This window comes from Bos mutus, chromosome 22, assembly GCF_027580195.1.
Source record: "Bos mutus isolate GX-2022 chromosome 22, NWIPB_WYAK_1.1, whole genome shotgun sequence".
Taxonomy (NCBI): domain Eukaryota; kingdom Metazoa; phylum Chordata; class Mammalia; order Artiodactyla; family Bovidae; genus Bos; species Bos mutus.
In genome coordinates this window covers 65,702,651-65,729,123 of record NC_091638.1, presented here as the reverse complement: position 1 = coordinate 65,729,123, position 26,473 = coordinate 65,702,651, and the positions used below count along the sequence as shown (strand labels likewise).

General features: G+C 47.5%; 1 protein-coding gene across 28 annotated transcripts in view; it reads left to right on the top strand.

The window, feature by feature from the left end:
* The window catches only part of PPP6R3 (protein phosphatase 6 regulatory subunit 3), a 135,257-nt gene extending 109,344 nt beyond the window's left edge, over positions 1-25,913 (top strand). For 16 of the 28 annotated variants that reach the window (XM_070360079.1, XM_070360098.1, XM_070360097.1 and 13 more), the window contains 5 exons: positions 1,088-1,241; positions 2,582-2,688; positions 4,197-4,347; positions 10,404-10,523; positions 10,840-11,021. In XM_070360079.1, the coding sequence (XP_070216180.1) occupies positions 1,088-1,241; positions 2,582-2,688; positions 4,197-4,347; positions 10,404-10,523; positions 10,840-11,020 (713 nt within the window). In that variant the 3' untranslated portion in view covers position 11,021. The other 12 variants (XM_070360104.1, XM_070360102.1, XM_070360101.1 and 9 more) reach the window with 6 other exon arrangements.
* The last annotated feature ends 560 nt before the right edge of the window (positions 25,914-26,473 follow it).

Sequence of the window (26,473 nt, the reverse complement as noted above, 5' to 3'; positions counted from 1 at the left end):
GGTACTTCTGACCAACTGGCTGTAAACTGGGAGTTCCCATGACCTCTTTGGGTTTGATTATTTGCTAGAACTGCTCATAGAATTCAGAAAAACCCTTTACCTACCATTACCAGTTGATATATTAAAGGCTACAGATGAACAGGACGGGTCCAGAGGGTCCCATGGGCAGGAACTTGGGTCCCCAGTGGAGTCTCATCTGCCACCTCTGTCCCCAGCCCCGAAGCCCTGCAGCTTAGGTGTTCATGGGGACCTTGCTAAGAGGGCATGATTGGTGAAATCTTTGGTCATTAGTGATTAACTTGACCTCTAGCCCCTTACCCTTCTAGAAGGTTGTTGGGGGGGTAGGGAAGGGCCAAAAGTTCCAACCCTCTAAGCACTCGGTTGCCCCACTCCCCCAGTCCCCATCCTGAGGCTCTCCAGGAGCTCCCAGTCTCTTCTCATTAGATACAGAAACCTTTGTCACTTCAGAATGGCGGTGGGGCGGGCAGAGACTAAGTCTGTACTCCTCCTCGTGTCACGGGAAGCCCACTGCTGTGCGTGCTCGGGTGAGGGCAGCTGTGAGAAGCACCACTGTGGACTGGGGGTGGGTGGGACGCCTTGAGGCTGTTCCCAGTTTACTGTGATTGAGTACTAACATGCTTTTACAAAACTATTGATTTTATACTCATTTTGGATTTGCAGAAAAGGTGCAGAGATTGTCAGGGAGTGGCTGTATGCCCTGCACCCATCTTCCTCCAAGCGTTCATGTAACCTTGGTGCCTTTGTCAGAGTCAGGAAATTAACATCAGTGTATTGTTTTCTGTGTGACTTTGTATCCTTGTGTGTTAATCGCTGTTGGAAAAAAAATCACAGAAAGGGGAATTGCTAAGGGATCAAAGGAAACACACAGTTTTATAATAGACGTTATCGAATGGCCCTCCACGTCGTTGTGGCTTATCCACTCCCACCAGCAGTCTGTTAGAATACCCTTTGCCCCACACCTGCGGTCTTTTTTCTTTACTTACCACTGCACATCTGGTTTTGAAAAATGCTTGTGTTACATTAAATTACTGAAGCATTCTCAAAGTGGAATTCCTCCCCTTTTTAGCACCCAACTGGTCAGCCAACTTTGATGTCCCCATGGAGACGACGCACGGTGCTCCCTTAGACTCCGTGGGGTCTGACGTCTGGAGCACGGAGGAGCCTATGCCGACGAAGGAGACAGGCTGGGCTTCTTTCTCAGAGTTCACGTCTTCCCTGAGGTGAGTGCGTGCGCGGCTCTCCCATCCTTCCCACCTGAGGACCGGGCGTGAGGCATGTTCCCAGTTGAATACAGTGCCTTAAACAAGATTGAAAAATCAACGGGGGGGATGTAGACACAGCTCTGAGTTACGAGGAAGCACCACCCTCTTCCTCCCTGCTCTCCTCCTGGGTGAGCTGGGAGGAGGAGTGGATGATAAAGTGGGTTGAGGAGATGGCCCAGGGAGTCAGGGGCAGAGTGCTGACGGTGGAGCCCGGGAGTTCCTGAGGGGCGCCTCCGTGGAGAGCGTTATGGAGACGCTGCGTGTACCTTGCATTTAATAGATGATACTGAACGTACATTCCGCTTGGAGCTAATCTAGTACTGTAAATTTAGGGGTAGGTGTGTCAGATGTGACTGTCAGTCTTGTTAATTACATTAGTCTGAGCAACAGCAACTGATCATTTTGTAGTTTTCCTGAATGATATTGTCAGCTTTGAGTATTAACCATGGATTTCATGTCTCCTTACACTTATTTTGATTTGCTTACTGTTGTTTCATTTTGTCTCCTGAAAAAATGGGGTGGAGGTTTCCACCCCCCGACTTGAAAGACTTGCTTTCCCTGTTCTAACAAGACATGTTTTTAAATAGTCGCTGTAATGGCAAAATTAGAAAACAACCCGATGTGAGCTAGCAGTTACCATTGTAGACAAATCAGGAGAGGAGACTAAAACCCACGTTGCTTCATATCACCTCTGATAATAGCAGTAAGCCGTTACTCAGAGGTGAAGTGAGGTTTATGGAAAGTGTCTCCAAGATACAAGGAGATGCTGGTTCTCCTCCGGTACAGGGCAGCCAGGTTTCCGCCTCTTGCTCTTCTGGTTACTTGAGAATGCTGCTGAAGCAACTGCTTCCCTTTACAAGCCCTTGTGCACGGGCCATGTTGTCTCATTAAACATCATCAACAGGGCCAGGCCGTCTGGGCAGTTTGCCTAGAGGTGATAGGAGTTTTGTAAAAATGGAACTGTAGATACAGTTGATAGTGTACAGGGTATGCACTACTGTCCCAACCTCGGGAGCCTGGTGCTTGTGTGAGCCTGAGGGGCTTGAGGGCATCTTGAGACTCTGGAAACCTCCGAGAAGTCCCCGTGTCGCTGCCCTGCTGACCCAACAGAACATCTCCCACCCTGGCTCATCTGCCACTCCACTCTGCCGTCCACACTCACATTTGTGTTTCTTGGAGTCTGTAACCAGCTGTGTCTCCACAGTGGATTTGAAACTAGTGTTCAAAGGTTTTCTGTGAATGATGATCCTGAGGGCCGTCTCCCACTGCTCACCTCTGAATTTTCTCTTTTCTAAAAGTACGAAAGATGCTTTAAGGAGTAATTCCCCAGTGGAGATGGAAACCAGCTCTGAGCCGATGGACCCTCTGACGCCCAGTGTGGCTGCGCTGGCCGTTCAGCCGGAAGGTGGGTCCAGGGCCAGCGGACGCTCTCCTGGCGGGTGTCCGCTCTGGAACGTGACGCTGAGTTCCCTAGATCTGGGGAGTTGTCTTTGTCCACAAAGCATATTTCTAAAAAAGTTCAAGGGCTCAAAGGACCCAGGAAAATGAGATGTGGGTCTGATATCTTCAGGGCTTTGGGCGAAAAGCTGTTGTGTGTTTATTCCAGAACCACAGCATGCTGATCATAGAAAGAGTAAGGTATCTAAGTTGCCAGTCGTTCAGTCCCCTCAAGACAGGAAAGGAAACAGGCCCAGAAAGGACGAGGTCTTGGCCTGCAGCACCCCGGGGGTGAGACCAGCACTTGGGTGGGCGCTCCAGGCCTGGCTGCACCCCGTGCTCTTATTGCTGGGGGGTGCTGTCTGGGTGCATTTCAGGCTGTGTGGTGGTTTATTTCTTTGCATCTTTATGAACAGGTGAAATGGTTGAGGTTGTCCAGTGGCTGTCTTACTCAGAATAGGCAGGTGTAGTTTGCATGGGCCCTGAACTGTTTCCAGCCTCATGATTAGGGCTGTGGGAAGTTGGTAAAGGGGCGAGAAGGAGGGCTTGACACGGCAGAGACAAAAAGGTCTCAGAAAATGCGGGTGTGTGTGTGGGCACAAGAGCCCAGGGGCAAGGGGGAGGAGCAACCCAGAGATCAGTGTTGCTTTTGTCATTCTTCTGAAAAGTGAAAGTGACGTCGCTCAGTCGTGTCAGACTCTGCGACCCCATGGACTGCAGCCCACCAGGCTCCTCCGTCCATGGCGTTTTCCAGGCAAGAGTACTGGAGTGGGGTGCCATTGCCTTCTCCAGGGGATCTTCCCCACCCAGGGATTGAAACCGGGTCTCCCGCCTTGTAGGCAGACGCTTTACTGTCTGAGCCACATTGTATATAGATGACCTAGTTTATCCCTGAGCAGTTCTGTAAGGGGGTTCAAACACCTCTAGTTTTGTTCATAAGAAAACTCAGGCCCAGGCTGGGTGGTTTGACCTGGCCTCTGAGGCCAGGTGTGAATTCAGATGCTCATCAGCGGTTTACCACATGACTCCCTCTCATAGGGCAAACAATGACCCACAGAGAACCCCAGCAAGGTAATTTAGCAGACAGGGAAAACAGGACCTGAGTCGTGGACAAGCGAGAGGTGCAGGGTGAACGAGAACAGTGCCGGCCGAATGATGGGTTGTGGCTACAGAATACTCGGCCGCCTACTCTGCCCTCTGTTGGCAGCTGGAGCAGTGAGGGGCAGGGCAGTCATCTGAGGACAGTTGAGTGTGCAGGTAGCGGGGAGACCGGTGGTCTAGCTGGTCCTGGGCTGTAGTCAGTGACCCTTGCAGCTTCTGTCTCGTGGGCATCATAAAGAGGCAGCAGCGGGCAGACCATCTCATGTCTCTGTCTCCAAACAGCTGAGGTGGCGCTGGGTGGGAGGGTCTGCACAGGGGGTGGCAGGTCCTAGTCCTTGTTGATGCACGTGACCATCAGCTGTGTGTTCTTTTCAGCGCCAGGCAGTGTGGCCATGGAAGCCAGCTCCGACGGCGAGGAGGATGCGGAAAGTACAGACAAGGTAACTGAGACAGTGATGAATGGCGGCATGAAGGAAACTCTCAGCCTCACTGTAGATGCCAAGACAGAAACTGCGGTCTTCAAAAGGTAACCAGGCTCGGTCATACTGGCAGCTTCAGGTTGTCGGGAGGGTGGTGGAGGAGAAGCCACAAATACTAACATCTGTAATTTGGTTGCAGTGTGGATTCAGACATTAGCCTGACATTGTTCTATTATTTCCATTAAATTTATTAAGTCTTAACAAAGAGATGGAGTTTGGCTCTCTCGGTGTCTGTGCCCTTCCCCTTTGAATAGTATTTTGAAGACTAAAGGTTGAAAAGACTGATCGGATTCAAAATACATGAGTTTGAAGAACTGACGACATACCTCTAGAAACAGGAATTGGATACAGGCAACAAAGCTGGGACCATCTAAACCATAAGTTCGGGTCTTATACAGATCATTTCCTCCAGATACAATGCAGCCAGCAGAATTCATGACAGAATGATAGCTTACAAAAACATATTTGGAAATTACCCTCACTTGTAAACTTATGTGTCAAAAAAGGAATCATAATGCAAATTAAAAGCAAAGCTGAAAAACTAGTGAAAAAGGTTCTACCAAAACCCACAGACTGCAGCTAACTCGGTGCTCAGAGCTCTGGTCTCCATCGTACACAGACCCTTTCGTATCACAAGAATAACGCGTCCCAGCTTGAAAAGCCAACGCGAAACAAAGCATGAAAGAAGAGATGACTGTGGGCTGAGCTCACGCGTGGGTCTGTATGTAGATACTTTAAAGTTACGAGGTGGCAAACCGAATCTAGCAGTGTGGTTTTAACTCATGACCAAGGGTGTATCTCATGAATGCAAGGATATTACAGCATTTTAAAGATTACTGATGGTAATTCATAGATAAAAGGTTGGAAACCTTTTGGACTTTCAGTAGGTAAAAAAACATTTGATAAAAATTAAAGCTATTTGTGACCGTTTAGCAAACTAGGAATAAGAAGCAGCTACTGATAAAGGTGTCCACTGAAAATCCACAGCAGACTCAATTCTTAACAGTGAAACATTATTTTGAAGAAATACTCATTTTCAAAGACAAGACAGACAGTGAGCCCTGCAGTTACTGCTTCTCATCAGCACTGTGCTGCTGGTCTTAGCACAAGCAGCATAAAATAAAAGCAAATAAAAGGCGTACAGATTCCAAAGAAGTAAAATGGTTATTGTTTATTTGCAGGGTCAGCTTGGTCACTCAGTCGTGTCTGACTCTTTGCGACCCCATGACTGCAGATTATTTGTAGCTTACAACTTGCTATATAAAAATTCCAGTGGAATCTGTATGTAAACATTAAAATTGCTAGTAAAGTTTAGCAAGTTTATTGAATACACGCACAAGTCGATTGCATCTTAGAAGCCAGCACAAGATGTCTTAGATGTGCCCCCTCCCCTTTACATGAAAAGTTAAACCTTGTCTGTATCTGAGACCGAAAGACCTAAATGCACAGGGGGAGACATCAGTACCGTGTTTCCTTGTTGTTCAATCACCGAATCGTGTCAGACTCTGTGACCCCAGGGACTGCAGTACACCAGGCTTCTCCGTTCGTCACTATTTCCCAGAGTTTGCTCAAACTCCTGTGTATTAAGTTGGTGATGCTATCCAACCATCTCATCCTCTGTTGCCCCTTTCCCTTCCTACCCTCAGTCTTTGCCAGCATCAGTGGCCAAAGTATTGGAGCTTCAGTCCTTCCAATGAATATTCAGGGTTGGTTTCCTTTAGAATTGACTGGTTTGATCTCCCTGCAGTTTAAGGGCCTCTCAAGAGTCTTCTCCAGCACTACAATTCAAAAGCATCAATTCTTTGGTGCTCAGCCTTCATTATGGTCCAACTCTCTTATCTGTACATGACTCCTGGAAAAACCATTGCTTTGACTCTGTGGACCATTGCCAGTAAAATGATGTCTCTGCTTTTTAATATGCTGTCTAGGTTTGTCATAGCTTTCCTTCCAGGGAGCAAGCATCTTTTAATTTCATGGCTACAGTTACCATCTGCAGTGATTTTGGAGCCCAGGAAAATAAAATCTGTCACTGTTTCCACTCTTTCCCCTTCTGTTTACCATGAAGTGATGGGACTGGATACCATGATCTTAGTTTTTTAATGTTGAGTTTTAAGCCAGCTTTTTCACTCTCCTGTTTCACTTTCCTCAAGAGGCTCTTTAGTTCCTCTTCACTTTCTGTCATTAGGGTGGTATCATCTGCATATCTGAGGTTGTTTATATTTTTCCCAGCACTCTTGCTTCCAGCTTGTGATTCATCCAGCCTGGCATTTCACTCGATGTACTCTGAATAGAAGTTAAATAAACAGGGTAACAGTGTATAGACTTGACGTACTCCTTTCCCAATTTTGAACCAGTCTGTTGTTCCATATCTTGTTCTAACTGTTGCTTCTTGACCTATATACAGGATTCTCAGGAGGCAGGTAAGGTGGTCTGGTATTCCCATCTCTTTTAAGAATTTTCCACAGTTTGTTGTGATCCATGCAGTCAAAGGCTTTAGCATAGTCAATGAAGCAGAAGTAGATGTTTTTCTGGAATTCCCTTGCTTTCTCTGTGATCCAAAGAATCTTGACAATTTGATCTCTGGTTCCTCTGCCTTTTCTAAGTCCATCTTGTACATCTGACAGTTCTCGGTTCATGTACTGATTACCTTGCTAGCATGTGAAATGAGTGCAGTTGTACTGTAGTTTGAACATTCTTTGGCATTGGCCTTCTTTGGGATTGGAATGAAAATGAAAACTGACCTTTCCAGTCCTATGGCCACTGGTGAGTTTTCCAAATTTGCTGGTGTATTGAGTGCAACACTTTCACAGCATCATCTTTTAGAATTTGAAACAGCTTAGTTGGAATTCCATCACCTCCACCAGCTTTGTTCATAGAAATGCTTCCTAAGGCCTAGTTGACTTCATACTCTAGGATGTCTGGCTGGAGGTGAGTGACCACACCATCGTGGTTCTCCGGGTTATTACGACCTTTGAGAGTTTGCTGATTACCATGTTTGCCAGAAGGGCTTCCCAGGTGGCACTCGTGGTGAAGAACCCGCCTGCCAGTGCGGGAGACGTAAGAGGTGCGGGTTCAGTCCCTGGGTCAAGAAAGCCCCTGCAGGAGGGCATGGCAACCCACTCCAGTTCTTGCCTGGAGAATCTCATGGACAGAGGAGCCTAGTGGGCCACAGTCCGTAGGGTCGCAAAGAGTCAAGACGCGACGAAGTGACACACAGCATGTTTGCTAACTTTGGCATTGCTTCTCAATGGATTTCTCCTCAAAATCTCAATGGAGTTTTTTATGAAAGGGAGAAACTGATTGTAATTTTCAGAGAAGACCGAGGAGAGCCATGAAGAGCAGGATCACTGTAAAGAGGAAAGTGAGGGGCCTCACCGTGGTAGCTGTCAGGGCTCACTGTTGCTAAGACAATGCCATGGCCGTGGTGCAGGGCTGTGCGAGCAGACCCGCACTGATGTGGTCAGGTGACAGTGAAGAGAGAAGGGACGGGTAGATTGTAAATATCCATGTAAGAGAACAAGTTAAACCTCTGTTCTCGGTATGGGTATGAAAGACAAAGTTTCTAGTCTTCTAAAAGACACAATAAAGTGAAAGAAAAGACAAGTCATAACTAGCAAAGAAACACACAGGATATAGGGGGAACCTAATATCAAAGGACGAGACAGTAAATAACTTTTATAATTTGACAGAGGATACAAACAAGGCATTTGCAGAGGGAAAAGTGGACTGACTAATGGGCCAGGCCATGTCAGTGACGGTGCCAATTCAGTGCTGTCTCATGCATGTTACATGTTAATCTATTAATTCCTAAGTTGTTACAGAAAATAGAAAACGTGCCCAAACTGCCTGGACCTTTTTATGAAGCGGTGAAAACCTAATTCCAGAACCAGATGAAAATAATTACAGAAAATGATCAGCTTATGTCACTTACAGGCAAACTAAATGCAGAAATCCTATGTGAAATATCTGCTAACTGAACCTAATAGTATACACAAAAAATTCGTAATGATTGGTTCATCTCTGAACTGTAAAGATGGTTCAGCATCCTTAAGGTATACCAGAAATACTTCATAATGATCCGTTAGTTTATCCCTGAATTGTAAAGATGGTTCAACATTAGAAAATCTGTCTGGGTAATTCAGTGCATATTAACAGAATGAAGAAATCATTTGACATTTTTGATGAAGCGTTTGGGGGAAAAAAAAGTTGTATATGATTAAAACTGAAAGCACCATGGTTATCATCCCACTTTCCAGATGGGAAAATGCAGTACTGGGATGGAGTGGTGTGGTCAGTCTCATGGTAGTTAGAAGAAAACACAGTGTTCTGACCTGAGGGCAGTAAGGGGCTTCTTTTTTGAAACAAAACAAACTGCCTTTAAAAGCATAAACCTCACGCAGAGAATAGGATTGGGTTACATCACAGTGAAGAATTTCTGGTTGATAAATTACTGTAGACAAAATTAAGGGGCAAATGGCAGATTAAGGGGGAAAAGTTTACAGTTCTAAATCAGCCAGAAATTAGCATTTAATATTCAAACCAGTAAGGAAAAGAATGAAAATCCATATCGGAAAACAGGCAAAAAATAGCAACAGGCAGTTTATAGACAAGGAAACCCAAAGGGGCAAAAAGAAGAAAAACTCAGATTCTGAGAACTCAGACACATCTTACTAGAGCAGCAGGAGGGGAACAATGGGGAGCGTGAGTGTTGGTGGGTGTGGGGCTGCAGGAGCCCCAAGGCCCTGCTCGTGGTGGATGCTGACCGGGGCAGTCATTCTCGGGGGCAGTGGGGGCTTCCTTGTAGTTGGAAAGATGACTGTTTTCCAGTCCTGGATGTGAAGCCTGAGAGGGGCCCGAGTGGGTACCCTGGGCTGGAGGCAGGCAGTGGCGACTGTGCGGCTTTGTGTGTACAGGCTGTGGTCTCTGCGAGGTGCGTTGTGCGACGGGAGGTGGGCGCCTCGGGGTGCTGTGCTCCAGTCAGCAGGGCAGGCGGAGCTCCCAGCTGAGCTGGGACCGTCCCGAGGGCAGGGAGGGTGCGATTCACGGCTAGTCACGGGTCTCAGAATCCACATGGGTAAAATGACTGTACATTTTACAACAATGAAGGTAACAGGCATGGAACGCATCAGCATAGCAGTGTTGAGCGGGGAATGGAGAGTAGGGATGAATTAGGAGGAGGAATGGGCTAGACTTCGGGTCCCTTCCCATAAATGTATTGCCCCAAGCCATCTGAAAGCCACTCAGAAGTCATCCTAAAATGAGGTTTCTCACAAGCAGGTCGAAGATAGGACCCAGCACTAAGGGTGGTGGGACCTGTAGCTGCCCTCAAGCTCCGTTTAGTGCTGTCTTGAATTGTGTCACCAAAAAAAAAGGGAAATCCAGACAGAATAGGCAAAAGTCTTAAGTTTCTAGTCCCCAGACAGTGGAGACGCCAGGAGCGTTGAAGGGGTGTTTCATGTCCCCAAGTCCTCTGACCCCTAAGGCTCGGTTTGCCTCGCTCCTGGCCACTGTTCCCTCTCTCTCCCGCCACGGTTTGTCCTTCTCAGGCCTTGTCAGAGACAGCTCGAGAAGCTGGTCCTGGCTCAGCTGCATGGCCTCCTGCTTCCGGGACCTCAGCCAGCAAGCCGATGGGGGGCTTGGCCCTGGGTGCAAAACCTTTAACTGAAGACTCGTTCCTTCAAACAGGTTCATTTGACACCTCCTCCGAGCCTGCAGTTTTGCTTATATGCAGTCGTGGACGTAGTATTCCCCCAAATACCTCATTTTAGGAGTATTCTGAAAGTCTTGTCCATTTCTTTTTCTGTTTTGCACCCTTGGCCTCAGAGTGTTGAGATCCTACCGGTATGTACAGTGCCGCAGGGCTGTTCTTTACCAGACACCAACCGCATCACATCGTCCCTCTCTCAGCTCCCACGTGTGTGGTCCTCCCGCTCCGTGGTCTCCCCGGCGTGTCTGTGGCCCCTGCGCCCCCTCCCCGAGCATGCTTAGCCCCGGGGCTTGGCTCCATGGCCACCATGACTTCAGAGCCATCGCATGCGTCCTCATCCTCCGCCTGCTGGTGTCACCTTGGCCTCTCACGCTGCCTGTCACCCTCTTTATGCAGTGAGGAAGGAAAACTGTCTACCTCTCAAGATGCTGCTTGTAAGGACGTGGAGGAGAGCCCTGAGACGGCGGAGGGCAAGTCTGTGGCCCCCCGGCCCCCCAGCAGCAGCCCAGAGCAGAGGTGAGTGCCTGCTTCCTGCCGGCCGTCTCAGCCCTGCCCCGCTTTGTCTCCTGGGAGCCGCAAGGGGCACGGGCCTCGGGGTGAGGGCCATTACAGCTGTCCTCAGCTCATCAGTAACTGCTCAGCACGGTGGTGTTCCTCAGTCCTGTATGGCAGCCAGCTGACTGAGCTGAGAACTCACGTGTCGCAGCGCGCCTCCTGGCCCAGAAGCTGAAAACTGTCTGCTTCTTGGAGGTAGTGTCACTGGTTCTCTGAGAAGTTGTTGGGGGTGGAAGGGCCTCTCATTCTGGCATACCCCCTCCTGTTTTTCTTGAAGGGGCACCAAGTTGGGGCTGATACTGAGCCCCTCCAGGATTGGGTTCCCTCTGTCCTGCAGTCACCCAGCTACCAAGACAAGCGGCTCCTGTGCCCACTTGTGCAGATGTGTCCACGTGACACTCAGGTGGCTTCCCAGAGTGCAGCTCCCTGTGTGTAAGCTCAGTGTTCTGAACTCTTAATGTGAGTCCGTCTTTGGTTTTATTTTTGCAAAATACTTATCTTGTCCGGATGAAGTATGAAGCTCCTACCTGCAGAGTCAAGGGATTTGCAGTATAACGTTCCCTCTCTTAGTGGGCTTAAGCTTAGCCTGAGCCATTGGTCTGGAGGCACAGGCCAAGCCCCAGCCTTCGCCCGTCCCCGAGGGCGACCGTAGGCCCCACAAGCCAGGACAGCCTCCTGCTGCATCGGAGCTTGCCTTGGACCACACAGACCTCTGCTCAGCCCTGCACAGAGGGAACTTTTTTGATTGAATATATCCAATATATATTGAATATATCCTATGTATATATATATATAGAATCAAAAAGATACCCTTTTTGATTGTAAGGAATAGAGGAACCTTAGGAAGCCTTTTCAGGGACGTGCTTTCTGCTCACCTGACCCCCCAAAATCCAGGCATTTTAGGGGCAGTATAACCAGTGGTTACCAACGGGGCACTCTCGGTTCAAAAGTCCGTAAACCTCCTGTTCCTTGTGTAGCAAACCCAGCTTTTCATTCTCTTGAGGAATTACTACTAGAATGAGGGCTTTGCTTTTGCAATTAATTACTTTGTATAAACTGAGTCGGTTATAAGAACTACTTGTACCTGTTGGCTCTAGTGGAGGATTTGGGAGGAAGAGTCGAGGGGCCCTCTAGCTGTGGGGGTCCAGCCTGAGCTGTGCTGCTCAGGGTCTAGGTAAGTCATTTTTTGCCTGGAGTTTTTTCCTTTGTTTTTCCAGAGGTCCTCGTAGATCTGACCAGTTATCACCATCTCTACACTGTCTGCCCATAAATTTCCTTTATATTGTGCGCTGCCTACAACCTAGCTAACCCGCCTGCTCTGGAGTCGTGGCTCCTGGGTCTGCTTTCTCTGATGCGAGTGAGGCAGGCCTGTGGGAGCAGTTACTGGGCTCTGGAGTGCAGGGTGTCTGCCCCAGGGGAAACCTGCTGTGTTCTTCTCCGAGCCTGGAGACATCTCCCAACCTGCAGGCCTCAGGTGCCGGAGGAGCAGGAAGGGGAGGGGGGCGTCACACACTGGGAAGCGGTTTGGTCCTGGTGATAGACCCACAGAGAACACGGGGGCATGAAGACTGCCTGCCGCCGGCTGAAGGACTGGAAGGGGTGCTCTGGGAAGCGGACTCCTGACCACAGGGACAGAGGCAGGCTTGCTGATGCAGCATGCCGCATTCCGAGAGCAGCGTATGTAAAGCGGTGCTGAAGATGGAGACAGCTGCTTGGGACTTCCGTGTGCAGTCTTACCCTCGGGTCCATCTACCAAACATGAGGCTTTAGGTGCACTGTTGACTTAAAGATGTCTGTTGCCACAAAACGTTACCTCTCAGTGTTGATCAGGTGTGTGTGCTGTTGTGCCCTTGGTGTGTAGACAGGCATTTTCATACGTTGTGGTCCTACTAGTCTCTGTGGGACTTACTGTCTCCCTTTTACAGGGGGAAAATAAGCTGAGAGAGGTGGAGAAATGTGCTGAAGATCACACAGCTTGCGGGTGGCGAAGGCAGGGCCCGTGTCTCTGTGGCGTAATGAGACAGCGTCCAGTGTGGGTCATGTCTGCCATGTGTGTGGAGCTGACTTCACGGGTCTGTTGGGACTGACGGGCTGAAGCGGTGGACGCCGGGTCAGGAGGCCTTGTGCTGCCCACCGTCAGCACTGTCTCCTTTCCGGGGTCTTCTCTGGAAGGTGTTGGGAGCACCGCGAAGGATCTCCTACACGCTCCAGTTGTGTTTTTGGCAGGAACGTCCTGGGTACCCTGTCATCACACACACACACACACACACACCCCTGTCATCACACACACACACACACACACCCCTGTCATCACACACACACACACACACACACACCCTGTCATCACACACACACACACCCCTGTCATCACACACACACACACACACACACACACACCCCTGTCATCACACACACACACACCCTCCCCCCAGCGTTACCCTGACCTTTGCTTCATGGGAATACGTGTTACAGGGCACACCTTTGTTCTCAAAGTTGGTCCTTTTAAGACAGACTTTTCTCTTGTTTCCCCTCGCCCCTGCCCTACCTCTTCTCTGAGAAGCAGAATCCTACTTTTCCAAGTGAAATTTCATTTGGATGGCAGTGCATGGAACATGAAAAGCTGTGCTGAAGGAGGGGTGATCAGATAGCTACCGAAGGCTCAGGGAACAGTGGCTGCAGACCGCTGGCCCTTCTGTCCCCCTGCTTCTGGTGGCGAGGTGGGGAGGGCCTCCCAGCACCTGCTGCTCCGTAGCTCTTGTCAACCCCAGCCAAAGCTTAGAGCTGTGCGGTTAGTTTCTGGAGCTTTAGGAGCGTTCACTTAAGAAGCGTTTTGTGGGGTGACTCCTGAATGCAGGCTTTGTTCTAGGCCCGCCTGAACAGTGTTCTGATGGACGTCGTCCACCCCCTCCAGGGGGGCGGCACGGTGTTGGTCTCTCTGGGAGTCCTGAGGCCGTCTCTCGCCCCCCTGCAGGACTGAGCAGCTGAGCGTGCCGGGCGACGTGGCGGTCAATGGCCCCGTATGATGAGGAGCCCCCCATGCTGCTGACCGAGGGCTGCGGGCGCCGCGCAGGTGGGGCTCCGGGCTGCGTGGGGAGCCCGCCGAGCCACCGCCGCTGCACTCACTCTGCAAGGGATCAGGACCAGCAAGCTTTCTATTCTAGTCTAAGACGCTGTACAGAGAAACCCAGACGTGTACAAATGTTGCACATTGACAAATACCAAGAATTTTTGCGTATGTTTATATTGTATTGTTCTAAATAATGGGTAGCCTGTGAAATAAGATCTTGCCACCCATGTAATAATAGTAGTAATACTATAGTTAAAATGGCTGTAAGAATAGTTTTATAAAAGTGAATACACAGATCTATTGTATTTGAAACATAACTATTTGACAATTATTAGTGTGACCAAAGTATTAGGCAGTTTTCATACATTTTTCACCTTGTACAAAATTCTGAATTCATTTTTCTTCCAGGTTGACAAGGAGTTGTAGGATTGAAATGCCCTCTAAGTGTTATTTTGGTTGTTCTAACTTACAAAAGTGATTTTGAATAAGAAATATTTGGTGTTCTTTTTATAACCAGTTTTTAATTGGTAACTGTTTTCTGTATTGTTTAAAAACGGATCAAAAAATGTAAGTCTATTGGTAGAGATTAAGTATTTATTGCTACAACTTAGTTGATAATTGTGTTACTGTAAAGCCATACGTTCTGTTAAAGTCTTGTTTGCTTGAACTGTTTATCCCTACAGGTGAAACACTAGAATATTGGGAGTGTACATGGCTTGTGGTTTGGGTTTTTTTTTTGTTTTATGTTTTGTTTTGGTTGTTCATCTGCCTTTTAACCCATTCACCAAAATTTACCTTGTTAATAACAAGCATCACCAATGAACATTTCAGAGCAATCTGCATCTGTAACATACCTGAATCGTATTAGGCAAGTCAGTGGGGAAATGCTCGTGCTGCTAATGGAATTAGAGTGCGTTCATTTTACAGGCTCGTCTTTTTAAACTAGAAATCAGAGTCCAGCACCTCAGCATGTTCATTGTTTTACTGTACCTTGTGAGGTTTTCACTCGTAAATTCTAAACCAGTGTATTTTTTTTTAGAACTGGTTTGTGTACATATATAGTGATTATGGATACTAATTCAGTGTAATTTATAATTTTCTATGTCGATATAAAAATACATCACAGCCTTCTCAACAGCTGCAGCAATATAGCGCACATTGCCGCACAGTCGGGTGGAAGGGTCAGATTACGTCACCTCTTGCTCTTGTAGATGCGAATCAGTTTTTCATTCTGTGATAGAAAATTATTCACGTATTTTTACATCATTTGTTTTTCTTGACCAGTATTTAAAACCAAAAGGATATTCTGAAAAATGGCCAACGATTTTTTTAGAAATAGCATCCCAAGCAGCGTGCCTAAACATTACATTGCATATGGAAATAAAAAAAATCAAATGTCTAATGCCTTATTTCTGGTTTACTTTTCCACTGTAAATGGTGTGGAGGCCCTTGGTGAGGTTTCCGGAGGCCGACTAGCCCCCAAGGACAGTGGGGCCAACCGCGTGCCCTGGGACAGTCAGTGGGGCTGCCACGCTGGCCTCTGCACCAACTCAGGGACCCTTTCTGTCGGGAGCTCCTCTCAGAAGACACTGTCCTCGAGCACGCTCCCCTGGACCCTCAACGCCGCCAGAGGACAGGCCTCCCCTCGCTGGTCTCAAGGGTGCTGACCGACGCGGCCCGACCTCGGGAACTGCCGGCGGCCGGCGTGCCCTGGTCTGGCCTGGTGGAGAGCTCTGCAGGGGCCGCCTGGCTCCAGGGCTGCACACACAGTCCCGCACCCTCTGGATCTCCTCGGCCTCTGCACCTTCCCAAGGTAAACCCGGCATCTTGTTCATCCCACCCGCTGCTGATGGAAGGGCCCTTGGGGCTTCTCCTTGGGGTGTGTCCTGCTCGTCTCGCCTGGCAGGGAGGGGACACGGGTGGGCAGTGCAGAGCCTGTTGGGAGTGGGAGTCTGCCAGCCCCAGGGATTGGAGCGAGTACACGCTCATTGAGTTTCTACTTTAATTTTTGTGGGTTGGCCCTACTGAATGCAAGACTACAGATGTCTATAATACCAGACCTGTATTTAAAAAAAGAAAAAAACGACAAAATAAAGCCTGGTTCTTTGTTTCCAGAAGTCTTCTCTGTACCTTGCTTGGGCTCCAGTAACCAGACAGGGTTTGGGGCCGTGAGAGCACACCACCGGATTCTGAGGGGTCGGGCTCCCTGGCATGGGATCCTGGGCTGGCGAGAAGGAGCCATGCTGGGTGACGAGCTACAGGCGTCCTGCCCCCGCGGCGAGAGCAGGCGGTGTCGATGGTGGGAGCACCGTGAGCCCAAGTCTTCCTGCTGTGTGTGTCCTCCGTGTTTAGCGCCTCCGCAGCCTGGGGCTCTGGCATCTAGACCCAGCAGTAACTTGGAGGTGAAACTTCTCAGTTGTTCCACAACACCACCGCCATGGCACAGCTGCTCGCTGTCCCTGTTTCCCCATCTGTTTGCATGAGAAAATGTCCCCCTGGTTGGTACCCGTCCTCCAGAGCCAGCTGGTCACCAGGCCCCTGTGTTAGTCTGGACACACACCTCTACATACCTGGACACCGCGGGACCTGCCAGGCTCTCAGGGCCAAGGCATCAAGGGCACCGGGGCCAGCTGGCACTGACATACTCACAAGTCACTCCACCCGCACAAGATGGAGAACTTTTCTGTCTCAGCTGCTTTTTCCGTCACATGGGAAAACCACAGCAATGAGTTCATGGATATAAAACAAGAAATGTTAGTATGAACGCCCTGCTCGCTTCTCCAGCTGCTAATGTCACCTACTGGCCTTTGCAAATCTTGGCTTCGAGCCTGGGTTTGAGCTGTTTATAGCCTGCACCTCTGGAGAACTCAGGTGCCTTCGCTCCAGAAAGATGGATTTAGTAATTTTCCTGCCTCAGGGTCAGCTACCTCTCACGTACCAGCTCTGGCGCAACACCTGTGTTCAGTTTTGTCGGGACGGAGCCACGCCCCTTGCTTTGTCCACTGTCTGCTGCTCCTGGACCCCGGGGACAGGCCAGGAGTCGAGTTGCTTGCCTCACTCCACAGCCAGCCTCTCCTTTGATTCAGTTTCTTTGTCTGCTTCCTGTTCCTGTCCTTACTGATGCCTTTCCTGCTGAGCCCTTCATTTCAGTGGTCAGTGTCTGGGCTTTGCCCTTAACCATCTCTGCCAGTCCTTCATCGCTTACCTAGTGAACAGAACAAAGTGCTGCCTTTGAATTTGTTCCCTGAGATGGCTTGTATGTGCTGAAAGATGAGGGCCACTCAGCTGACGGTGTTTCATACCACATGACGTAAGATGTTGGGTGGTTCTGTTTTTATTTCTCCTGTACGGTTCTCTGCTTGTTAACCAAAACTGAGATCTTCAAGCACTGTCCTAAAAGCTTTATGTGCATTAACTTTCCTTCACAGCAGTTTTATGAGATGGACGGCTGTCCTCATTTCACACATGGATGAGAGGGGCACAGATGTTAGTTTTGTGAAGGTTAACTTCAGGATTTAAAGAGCAGTGCTCAGTGTGGAAACGCTCAGCTCATGTCAGCTGCTGGTATCCGTAGCTGTTGGTTACTGTGGTACACGACCAAGCAGGTCGTTATGGTGTTTATTTTTTTCTTAGAATTTGTCAGTTTGGTGTCAGAGTAGAGTGGTGAGTGGAGACTGTCAAACATTGTTTAGTGGCCGGTAGAACAATAGAGTGTCACAGGCATTGCAGTAGGCAAAGCCAGGTAGTGAACAAAACAGTTTGAACACGGACCAGTGTGTGTATGAGAATCACGCTTGGCGGTTACAAGAGCAGCGGCTTCTGAGGGGCGCACACTTGCTCCTGGACCCAGCCCCAGCTGCTGCTCTCTGGTCACTGGCGTTGTGTAGTTGCAACAGAGGCCATGTGGCCTGCAGACCCCAACATGTTTATTCTCTGGCGTTTATAGAGAAAGCTCGCTGGCCCCTGAAATAGGTCAGTGAAATGGAATAGAAGCCAGGAGTAGACTCACAGGTACATGGTGAGTTAATTTTCAACAACATTGCCAAGGCAGTTACACAGGGAAAGGAAAGTCTTTTCAGCCGGCAGCTGGCTATCTGTATGGAAAGAAATTAACCTTGAATCCTGTCAAACACCATATACAAAAAATTAATACAGAGGAACTGACGGGGGTCTCCCTGGTGGTACAGTGGTTAGGACGTAGCGCTTTCACTGTTGAGGGCCCAAGTTCAGTCCCTGGTCAGGGAACTACGATTCCCCAAGCCACGTGTCTGTCACAGCTCCCCCCCGCTCCAAAAAAAAAACAGAACAAAATAGGCGATTGATCTAAAAACGTAAGTATTTACATAAGCTTCTAGAAGAAAACAGTAACTAGCTTTGCAATGGGCAAAGAATTCTTAGGACACAAATCACAAGGGAAAAGAAATGAGGCTGCCATCAAAATGAAATTTTTCTGCTCTTCAAAATGAACAGGTTAGACCGTGGACCGCCAGGACAAGAGTAATGTCTGTGAGTCAGAGGACTCCCATCCGGGAAATAGAAAAATGCAGCTGAAACAATGTGGGAAAGTGGAACCAGTGGGAAAGACAAGCACGTCATCACCAAGGAGTCACACGAGTGACCAATAAGAACATGAGCGATTGTGTCGAGTCACCAGTCACTAGGGAATGCAAGTTAAAATCACAGGTAGCTACCCTTTCCCCCCTGGCAGAATGGCTAAAATTAAGACCAACATTACCAAATACTGATGAAAATGTGGAGCCAGTAGAATATATGTCCATGAAAGATATATAAGGATGCTTATTATCACTTCGTTCATAATAATAAGATAAAAACATGTCCAACAGTGGGAAAATCGGTAAGCAGATTATAGTATGTGAGGTCATAGCTGTTCACGGAGGTCTATGCAGGTGGGAGGCTGCAGACAGCAGCTGGGTGGGCTCCTGCTAAGTTGTTTGAGTAGTGTCCAGCTCTGTGTGCCTTATGGACTGTAGCCCCCCAGGCTCCTCTGTCCATGGGATTCTCCAGGCAAGCATACTGATGGGGGGAGTTGGGGTTTGCCATGCTCTCCTCCAGGGGACCTTCCTGGACAGCAGCTGGATGGACTCACTCATAAAACAAGTGGGAAAAGGGAGCCAACCTCTGTCTGGTGCTGCAGCTTCCCTGGAGCAGCTGGGACCTCATCCTGGATCAGCCTGCCCCACAGTGGGCGACTCCATCCAGAATATTCTAGGGTCCCCTACACAGAGCAGGCACTTGGCACCATCACAGGAGATGGTTTGAGGCTGGACAGACTGTCATAAAGCCATTAGACAAAAACAGTGAACTCGGAGAAAGAAAGAATCATGCCACCTCTGAAGAGCTTACAAGCTGAAATTCCAAGATTGATGTACAGAATTCTAATGTTAACAAGAAATCATCCACTTCCATAACTAGGATCCACTTCAGGTGAAACTGATTTTATCAAACAGTCTCATAAAGACTATATTGTCATCCTGTTTATTTAACTTCTATGCAGAGTACATTATGCAAAATGCCAGCCTGTATGAATCACAAGCTGGAATCAAGACTGCTGGGAGAAATATCAACGACCTCAGATATGCAGAGGATACTGCGCTAATGGCAGAAAGCAAAAGAGCCTCTTGATGGAAGTGAAAGACTGAAAAAGCTGGCTTAAAACTCAGCATTGAAAACACTAAGATCATGGCATCTGGTCCTATCACTTCATGGCAAATAGATGGGGAATTGATGGAAACGGACACTTTATTTTCTTGGGCTCCAAAACCACTGTGGATGGTGACTGCAGCCATGAAATTAAAAGAGGCTCCTCAGAAGAAAAGCTATGACAAACCTAAAAAGCAGAGACATCACTTTGCTGACAGGGGTCCATATAGTGAAAGCTTTGGTTTTTCCAGTGGTCACATACAGGTATGAGAGTTGGACCGTAAAGAAGGCTGAGCTCCAAAGAATTGATGTTTTTGAACTGTGGTGCTGGAGAAGACTCTTTGAGAGTTCTTGGACTGCAAAGAGATCAAACCAAAATCAATCCTGAATATTCACTGGAAGGACTGATGCTGAGGCTCCAATACTTTAGCCACCTATGTGAAGAGCCAACTTATTGGAAAAGACCCTGATGCTGGGAAAGATTGAGGGCAGGAGGAGAAGGGGGTCGACAGAGGGGATGGTTGGATGGCATCACCTACTCAGTGGACATGAGTTTGAGCAAACTCTGGGAGACAGTGAAGGACAGGAAAGCCTGGCATGCTGCCCATCCATGGGGTCATAAAAAATTGGACACAGCTGAGCGACTGAACAACAGCATCAGGACTCAAGTAAGGATATTTAGGAGGCTCAAGGAGAAAAACAAAGATACACAGAATGAAGACGTTCCTCCCCACCCAAAGAAAATTATTGTAAACAAAACATCTAGAAGAGAGGAAAACCAATCAGAAATCTTGTAAAGGAAAAACACAGCCAGTAACATTTTTTTAAAAGTCAGTAGACAGGATCAACTGTGGACATAAGTAGAGGGCTGACGGGTTAGAAGATAGTTCTGAGACCTTAGGCCAGAACCTTGCACGCATGCGGAGAGAGCTTGCAGGGCTTGGTGGATTGGTCGAGGCTGTAGCATGGTCTGAGGAGAGTTGCAGAAGATTGTGGAGAAGCAATGTTTGAACAAATACTAGCTGGTTATTTTCCAGAATTAGAAAAGACATTCTTAGATTGAAGTTGTATTTGGAATTCTAAGCAGGATAAAGAATAATCCCTTAGCACTTGCTCAATTGATTTGAAAGAGTATGCACGGGGTATCCTTGAGACAAAATAGCATTTTCTGGTAAGTAAATGAAATTTGTTGGTCTCATTAAAGAACAAATGGATGACCAAAGGAAAGCAGGTCTGTAATGATTATGTAGTTGTGGGAGCTTGGAGGTGGGGGAAGCACACAGGAATATACACCAGATGGGATGTACCTTGTTAATAGAATGAAGAATAAAAACCATACGATCTCAACAAATGCATAAAAAAGCATTTGACAGAATTCAACATCCTTTCATAATAAGAAAACTCTCAGCAAATTGAGTATAGAAGGAACATACACAACATAATCAAGACTGTATATGACAAGATAAGTGATTCCATTTCCTTCCAATAGTTACCGTTCAGTCGCCCAGTCGTGTCTGACTCTCTGCGACCTCACGGACTGCAGCACGCCAGGTCTCTCTGTCCTTCACCATCTCCCGAAGTTTGCCCAAGCTCACGTCCATTGCATCAGTGATGCCATCCAGCCATCTCATCCTCTGAGGCCCTCTTCTCCTGCCCTCGATCTTTCCCAGCATCAGGGGCTATTCCAATGAGTTAGCTGTTCGCATCAGATGACCAAAATACTGGAGCTTCAGCTTTAGCATCGGTCCTTCCAGTGAATATTCAGGGTTGATTTCCCTTAAGATTGACTGGTTTGATACTTCTGATAAATACCCAGAATTGGGATTACTGAATCATATGGTCATTCTATTTTTAATTTTTTGAGGAAACTGCATACAGTTTTCCAAAGTGGCTGCACCGATTTACATTAACTGTACAAGGGTTCCCCTTTCTCCACATTTTCACCAGTATTTGATAATGGCCTTTTTAACAGGTGTGAGGTGGTGTCTCATTGTAGCTTTGGTTGACATATCCCTGATGGTTATCGATGCTGAGCTCCTTGCTATGCTCCTGTTGGCCATTGGTATGCCTTCGTAAAAATGTATATTCAGGTTCTTCGCCCACTTTTTAATTGGATTATTTGGGAATTTTGCTGTTGAGTTTATGGAGCTTCCCAGGTGGCACTAGAAGTAAAGAACCCTTCTGACAGTGCAGGAGGTTTCAAGTTTGATCCCTGGGTTGGGAAGATCCCCTGGAGAAGGGAATGCAACCCACTCCAGTATTCTTGCCTGGGGAGTCTCATGGACAGAGGAGTCTGGCAGCCTTCTGTCCCTGGGGTCGAAAAGAGTCGGACACGACTAAAGTGACATAATCTGCGTGCATGCATGTGTGAGTTCCTTATGTATTTTGTAGATCGATCCTCTGTCAGGTATATGGCTCACAAATATTAATATGTCCTTCCCTTTGTAGGTTGCCTCTTCGTTTCATCATTTGTTTCTTTTCCTGGGCAGAACCTTTTAGTTTGATGTAGTTCTGCTTGTTTACTTTTGCTGTGAAAACAAACAAGAATCATAAAAATACTTTATGATTTTGGTGTCACATCCAAAAAGTATTACCAAAACCAGTGTCAAGGAACCTTGTCTCCATGTTTTCTTCTAGGAGTGTTTATTTTCACGTCTTCCATTTCAAGTTAATCTTGCAAGTGGTGGAAGACAGGAGTCCGACGTCGTCATCTTGCACACTTCTCTTCTTTCATCACCTTGCCTGTGTCGTTCCTTTATCTAAGGAGCACATGGTGGTGTTTCTCTCTATGTAATGTGTTGTTTTTCTCTCGTGCAACTTTGAAGGTGTCCTCTTTGGCTTTGGCTTTTAGCAGTTTGTTTATGATGTGCCAAGGTTTGAGAAACTGGGGGTGATGATTTCTTCATGTATCTTTTCTGCCTTCTCTTCCCTTCCGTGCCCTCTCCTCTCCTGGGATCCCAGTTACATGGGTGTTAGACTGCTTCGTGTCCCACAGAGCTCTCAGGCTGTCCTTTGCCCTTGGTCTTCTTCCTCTTTGCTTTTTTGGTTAATTTCTATTGACCTATCTTCAAGTTCACAAGTTCTTTCTCCTACCATCTCCTTTTTGAGCCTATCTAGTGAACTTTTCATTTATGTTATTTTACTTTTGGACTCTAGAATTTTGATTTGATTCTTTTTTGGAGTTCTCTTTTCTCTGTTGAGATCCCCATCTGTTTTCTCTTTAAGTTTTTCTTCAGCTATTTGATCATTTAAAATTTAATTCCTTGAACATATTTATAATAGCTATTTCAAAGTCTTTCTGCTAAATCTAACCTCTGGGTCCACTTGGGGTCAGTTTCTGTTGACTGCCTTCTTCCTGAATTTGAATCACAAGTTCTTGTTGCTTCATGTGTCTAGTTATTTTGGGTTGCTAATTGGACAGCATAGGTAGTATTTTACAGCCACTTTGGATTCTGTTACATTCTTCTCAAGATTGTTGGGAGTTAACTGACAGATCTGAAACTTAAAGTCTGTCTCCTCCACGGTGTGTAGCAGCCGGCATTTCTGCTCAGCTTTTTAGCTTCCAGCTGTAGCCTTTGTGGCTTGCCCTCTGCCTCTGCATACTTAACGGAATTTATACTCAGATTTGGAGGCTCAGCCCTTCTGTAGCTTCCTTGTCTGGGAACTTGACACCCAATTTTCCAGCATCTCTGCCAGTCCCCACTCTATCTTATGACACTTAAGCCAGTAAGGCTTCAGCTTTCTGCCGCTAAGCTCTGTGTGTAGAGAGAAGACTCGTAAATATCACCCAGCGCGGTTGTCTTTTAAGGGTAGATGCGTCTCTCATATCTGTCTGCTTTTTTACCGAGGTCCCTTAGAGCTCTGCTGTGCGTGTCTGGTTTGGTGGTTATCTAGGGATCTGGGCAGAGTGTTGTTTTGTGGGTGGGGCTCACCATGCAGCTTGTGGGATGTCAGTTCCCCACCAGGAATTGAACCCAGACCATAGAAGTGAAAAACGCCAACCACTAGGTCACCAGGGAATTCCCCTGGGCAGAGTTTATACTCAGATTCTGGGTCTAATTCCCTTCTGCTTCCAGGATTTCTCCCTTTTCCAGCTTCTCTGTCACCCTGAGCTGGAAGATTGTGACTTTCCACTGCCGTGACTGTGGAGCATACCGCATTGAGGGGCTGGCCTTTTATGCCTTTTCAGTCATTGACTGTAGCCACCCCTGGGCAGGATGCAGAAACATGATCTCCATCCACTGAGGGCATGTCTCCAGACAAGGGGCCGTCCTGAGAGGCTCACCACCAACACCCACAGCAGCAACCGTCCCCGGCCTGGGAAAGTGGATCCATCCGAGGGGCGCCAACAGCAAGTCCCCCCAGGGTATCCCCTCGTCCTCCTTTTTGCTCATATCCTGACATACTCTTTCTGAACTCAGGGGAAGCCCCAGATTTCTGTCTGAAACACCACCCCCACCATGATTCCAGGCCCCTAAGACACCGCCATGGAAGGCTTGCTCAGGGATCTGTCTTCCTGGTCAGACGCCTCTGTCCCAGGAACTGTCACCAGTATCCTGCCTCAGGGATGAAATTACACGCTGGCTTGTTTCATATGATCCACTCAGACGCTGCCCTGCTCCTTGGAGCTTCCGCCACGCCAGGGTGGATGGAGAGGTGATGCCTGCAGAGCAAACACTCAGAGATTTCCTTGAGGGAAATTGTATTCTATTTTTTGGCCACGCTGCGCATCGTAAGGGATCTTAGTCCCCCAGCCTGAGATGGAACCCGTGCCCTTGGCTGTGGAAGCGTGGCGTCCACTGCCACCCTCCCGGTGCGGGCCCAGGTTCAGTCCCTCATCAGGAAGTGACCCCACGTGCCACAACGAGGACTTTACATGTCACCAAGATCAAAGATTTCGAGGGCCAGAACTAAGGCCCGCACAGACTAATAAATGCATGATTTTTAAAAGCCTGTGGATTTCAGGGCCTTTCTTCTTTTATTTATCTAACAGGGAGTGGCATGATTTTGCAGAGAAAATAACAGTTGGTGTAGACTGGATTGAAAGGCGAAATCTTTCCCCTCTGACTACAGCATCAATAGTGGCTCAGACGGTAGAGTCTGCCCTCAGCACAGGAATCCTGGGTTCAATCCCTGGGTCGGGAAGATCGCCTGGAGGAGGGAAAGGCTATCCACTCCAGTATTCTTGCATGGAAAATTCCATGGACAGAGGAGCCTGGTGGGCCCCAGTCCACGGGTCGCAAAGAGTTGGACACGACTGAACGACTAACACATTGATCTAACGGAGTGACATGATTTTGCAGAGAAAATAATGGAACAGTTTGTGTAGACTGGACTGAAAGGCGAAAGCCACTAGGAAATAACTAATAAAGTCTTTTCCCTCTGATTACAGCAGCAATGCAAGTTCATTACACAAATTCCAAAACGTAGACACGCAAAGGAAAGCAAGCCACCTGCAATTTCATCACCGGCCTTACGCATTCCTTACCTTTTAAAGTGTCTAAAAATAGGAAAAGGACTGCGTCAAGGCTGTATATTGTCACCCTGCTTATTTAACTTACATGCAGAGTACATCATGAGAAACACTGGAATCAAGATTGCTGGGAGAAATATCAATAACCTCAGACATGCAGATGACACCACCCTTATGGCAGAAAGTGAAGAGGAACTCAAAAGCCTCTTGATGAAAGTGAAAGAGGAGAGTGAAAAAGTTGGCTTAAAGCTCAACATTCAGAAAACGGAGATCATGGCATCCGGTCCCATGACTTCACGGCAAATAGATGGGGAAACAGTGGAAACAGTGTCAGACTTTATTTTTCTAGGCTCCAAAATCACTGCAGATGGTGACTGCAGCCATGAAATTCAAAGCCGCTTACTCCTTGGAAGGAAAGTTATGACCAACCTAGATAGCATATTCAAAAGCAGAGACATTACTTTGCCAACAAATGTCCATCTAGTAAAGGCTATGGTTTTTCCAGTGGTCATGTATGGATGTGAGAGTTGGACTGTGAAGAAGGCTGAGCGCCGAAGAATTGATGCTTTTGAACTGTGGTGTTGGAGAAGACTCTTGAGAGTCCCTTGGACTGCAAGGAGATCAGCCCTGGGATTTCTTTGGAAGGACTGATGCTAAAGCTGAAACTCCAGTACTTTGGCCACCTCATGCGAAGAGTTGACTCATTGGAAAAGACTCTGACACTGGGAGGGGTTGGGGGCAGGAGGAGAAGGGGACAACAGAGGATGAGATGGCTGGATGGCATCACTGACTTGATGGATGTGAGTCTGAGTGAACTCCAGGAGTTGTTGATGGACAGGGAAGCCTGGCGTGCTGCAATTCACGGGGTTGCAAAGAGTCGGACACGACTGAGCGACTGATCTGATCTGATCTGATCATGCTCTGCTTCACGGCCTTGTCTATCATCTGTTCCTCACATGTCAGGAACAATTTATCAAGGCCATTCAAGTGAACTGAAAAACGATGTTTTTAAAAAGGGCCTTTCTTTTTCTATCTTGATATTTCTTGGATGAATCCTGCCTCTGAGTTCTGAGCATCTGTTTCATCATGATACAAAGAGCGTGTCCATGTTAATAAACACCAAATCCTAGGAGGTGCTGACTTCATTGGAGCTGGTGTTTTTATTTTAAAATCTAGCCAACACAAAATGTTCTACTTGGTGCTTTTTCCACCTTTGAAAAGAGAACCCAGCTTTTGAGCACCAGGCAGAAAGGGGATCCTTTTCAGAGAAATGTTCAGCCCAGAGTCCAATGCCTGAAAACAAGTAAAGCCGCTCCATGTAGAAAATTACAGGCCCCATAGATGCATATGACTGATTGCGGCTAATGCTCGCTGCTGCCAATTATCCTTATTAGCACACGCCGTCAGGCCCAAAATGACATTAATTACCACAAGCAGTAGTTCACTTGTGGGAACGGTGCATTGACAAAAAGGTTACCCTGTCCGGAAATTAATCATAACCTCCGCTTTGTTGGAAGTTCAGGAAAACGGGGAAAAAAAGGTAAGCGAGTGAATTTTTTTAAAAAGGTGATGAAAGTTACGCAGTAATTTTTCCTATTATTTTTCTACTATTTTATTTTCTCTGCTAAAGTGGACGAGGGCCATTGTATGCTTTTTTTAAAAGAAAATCTGTGAGTGAGAGGCAAAATTACTTGCATTAGTGTTCACCCG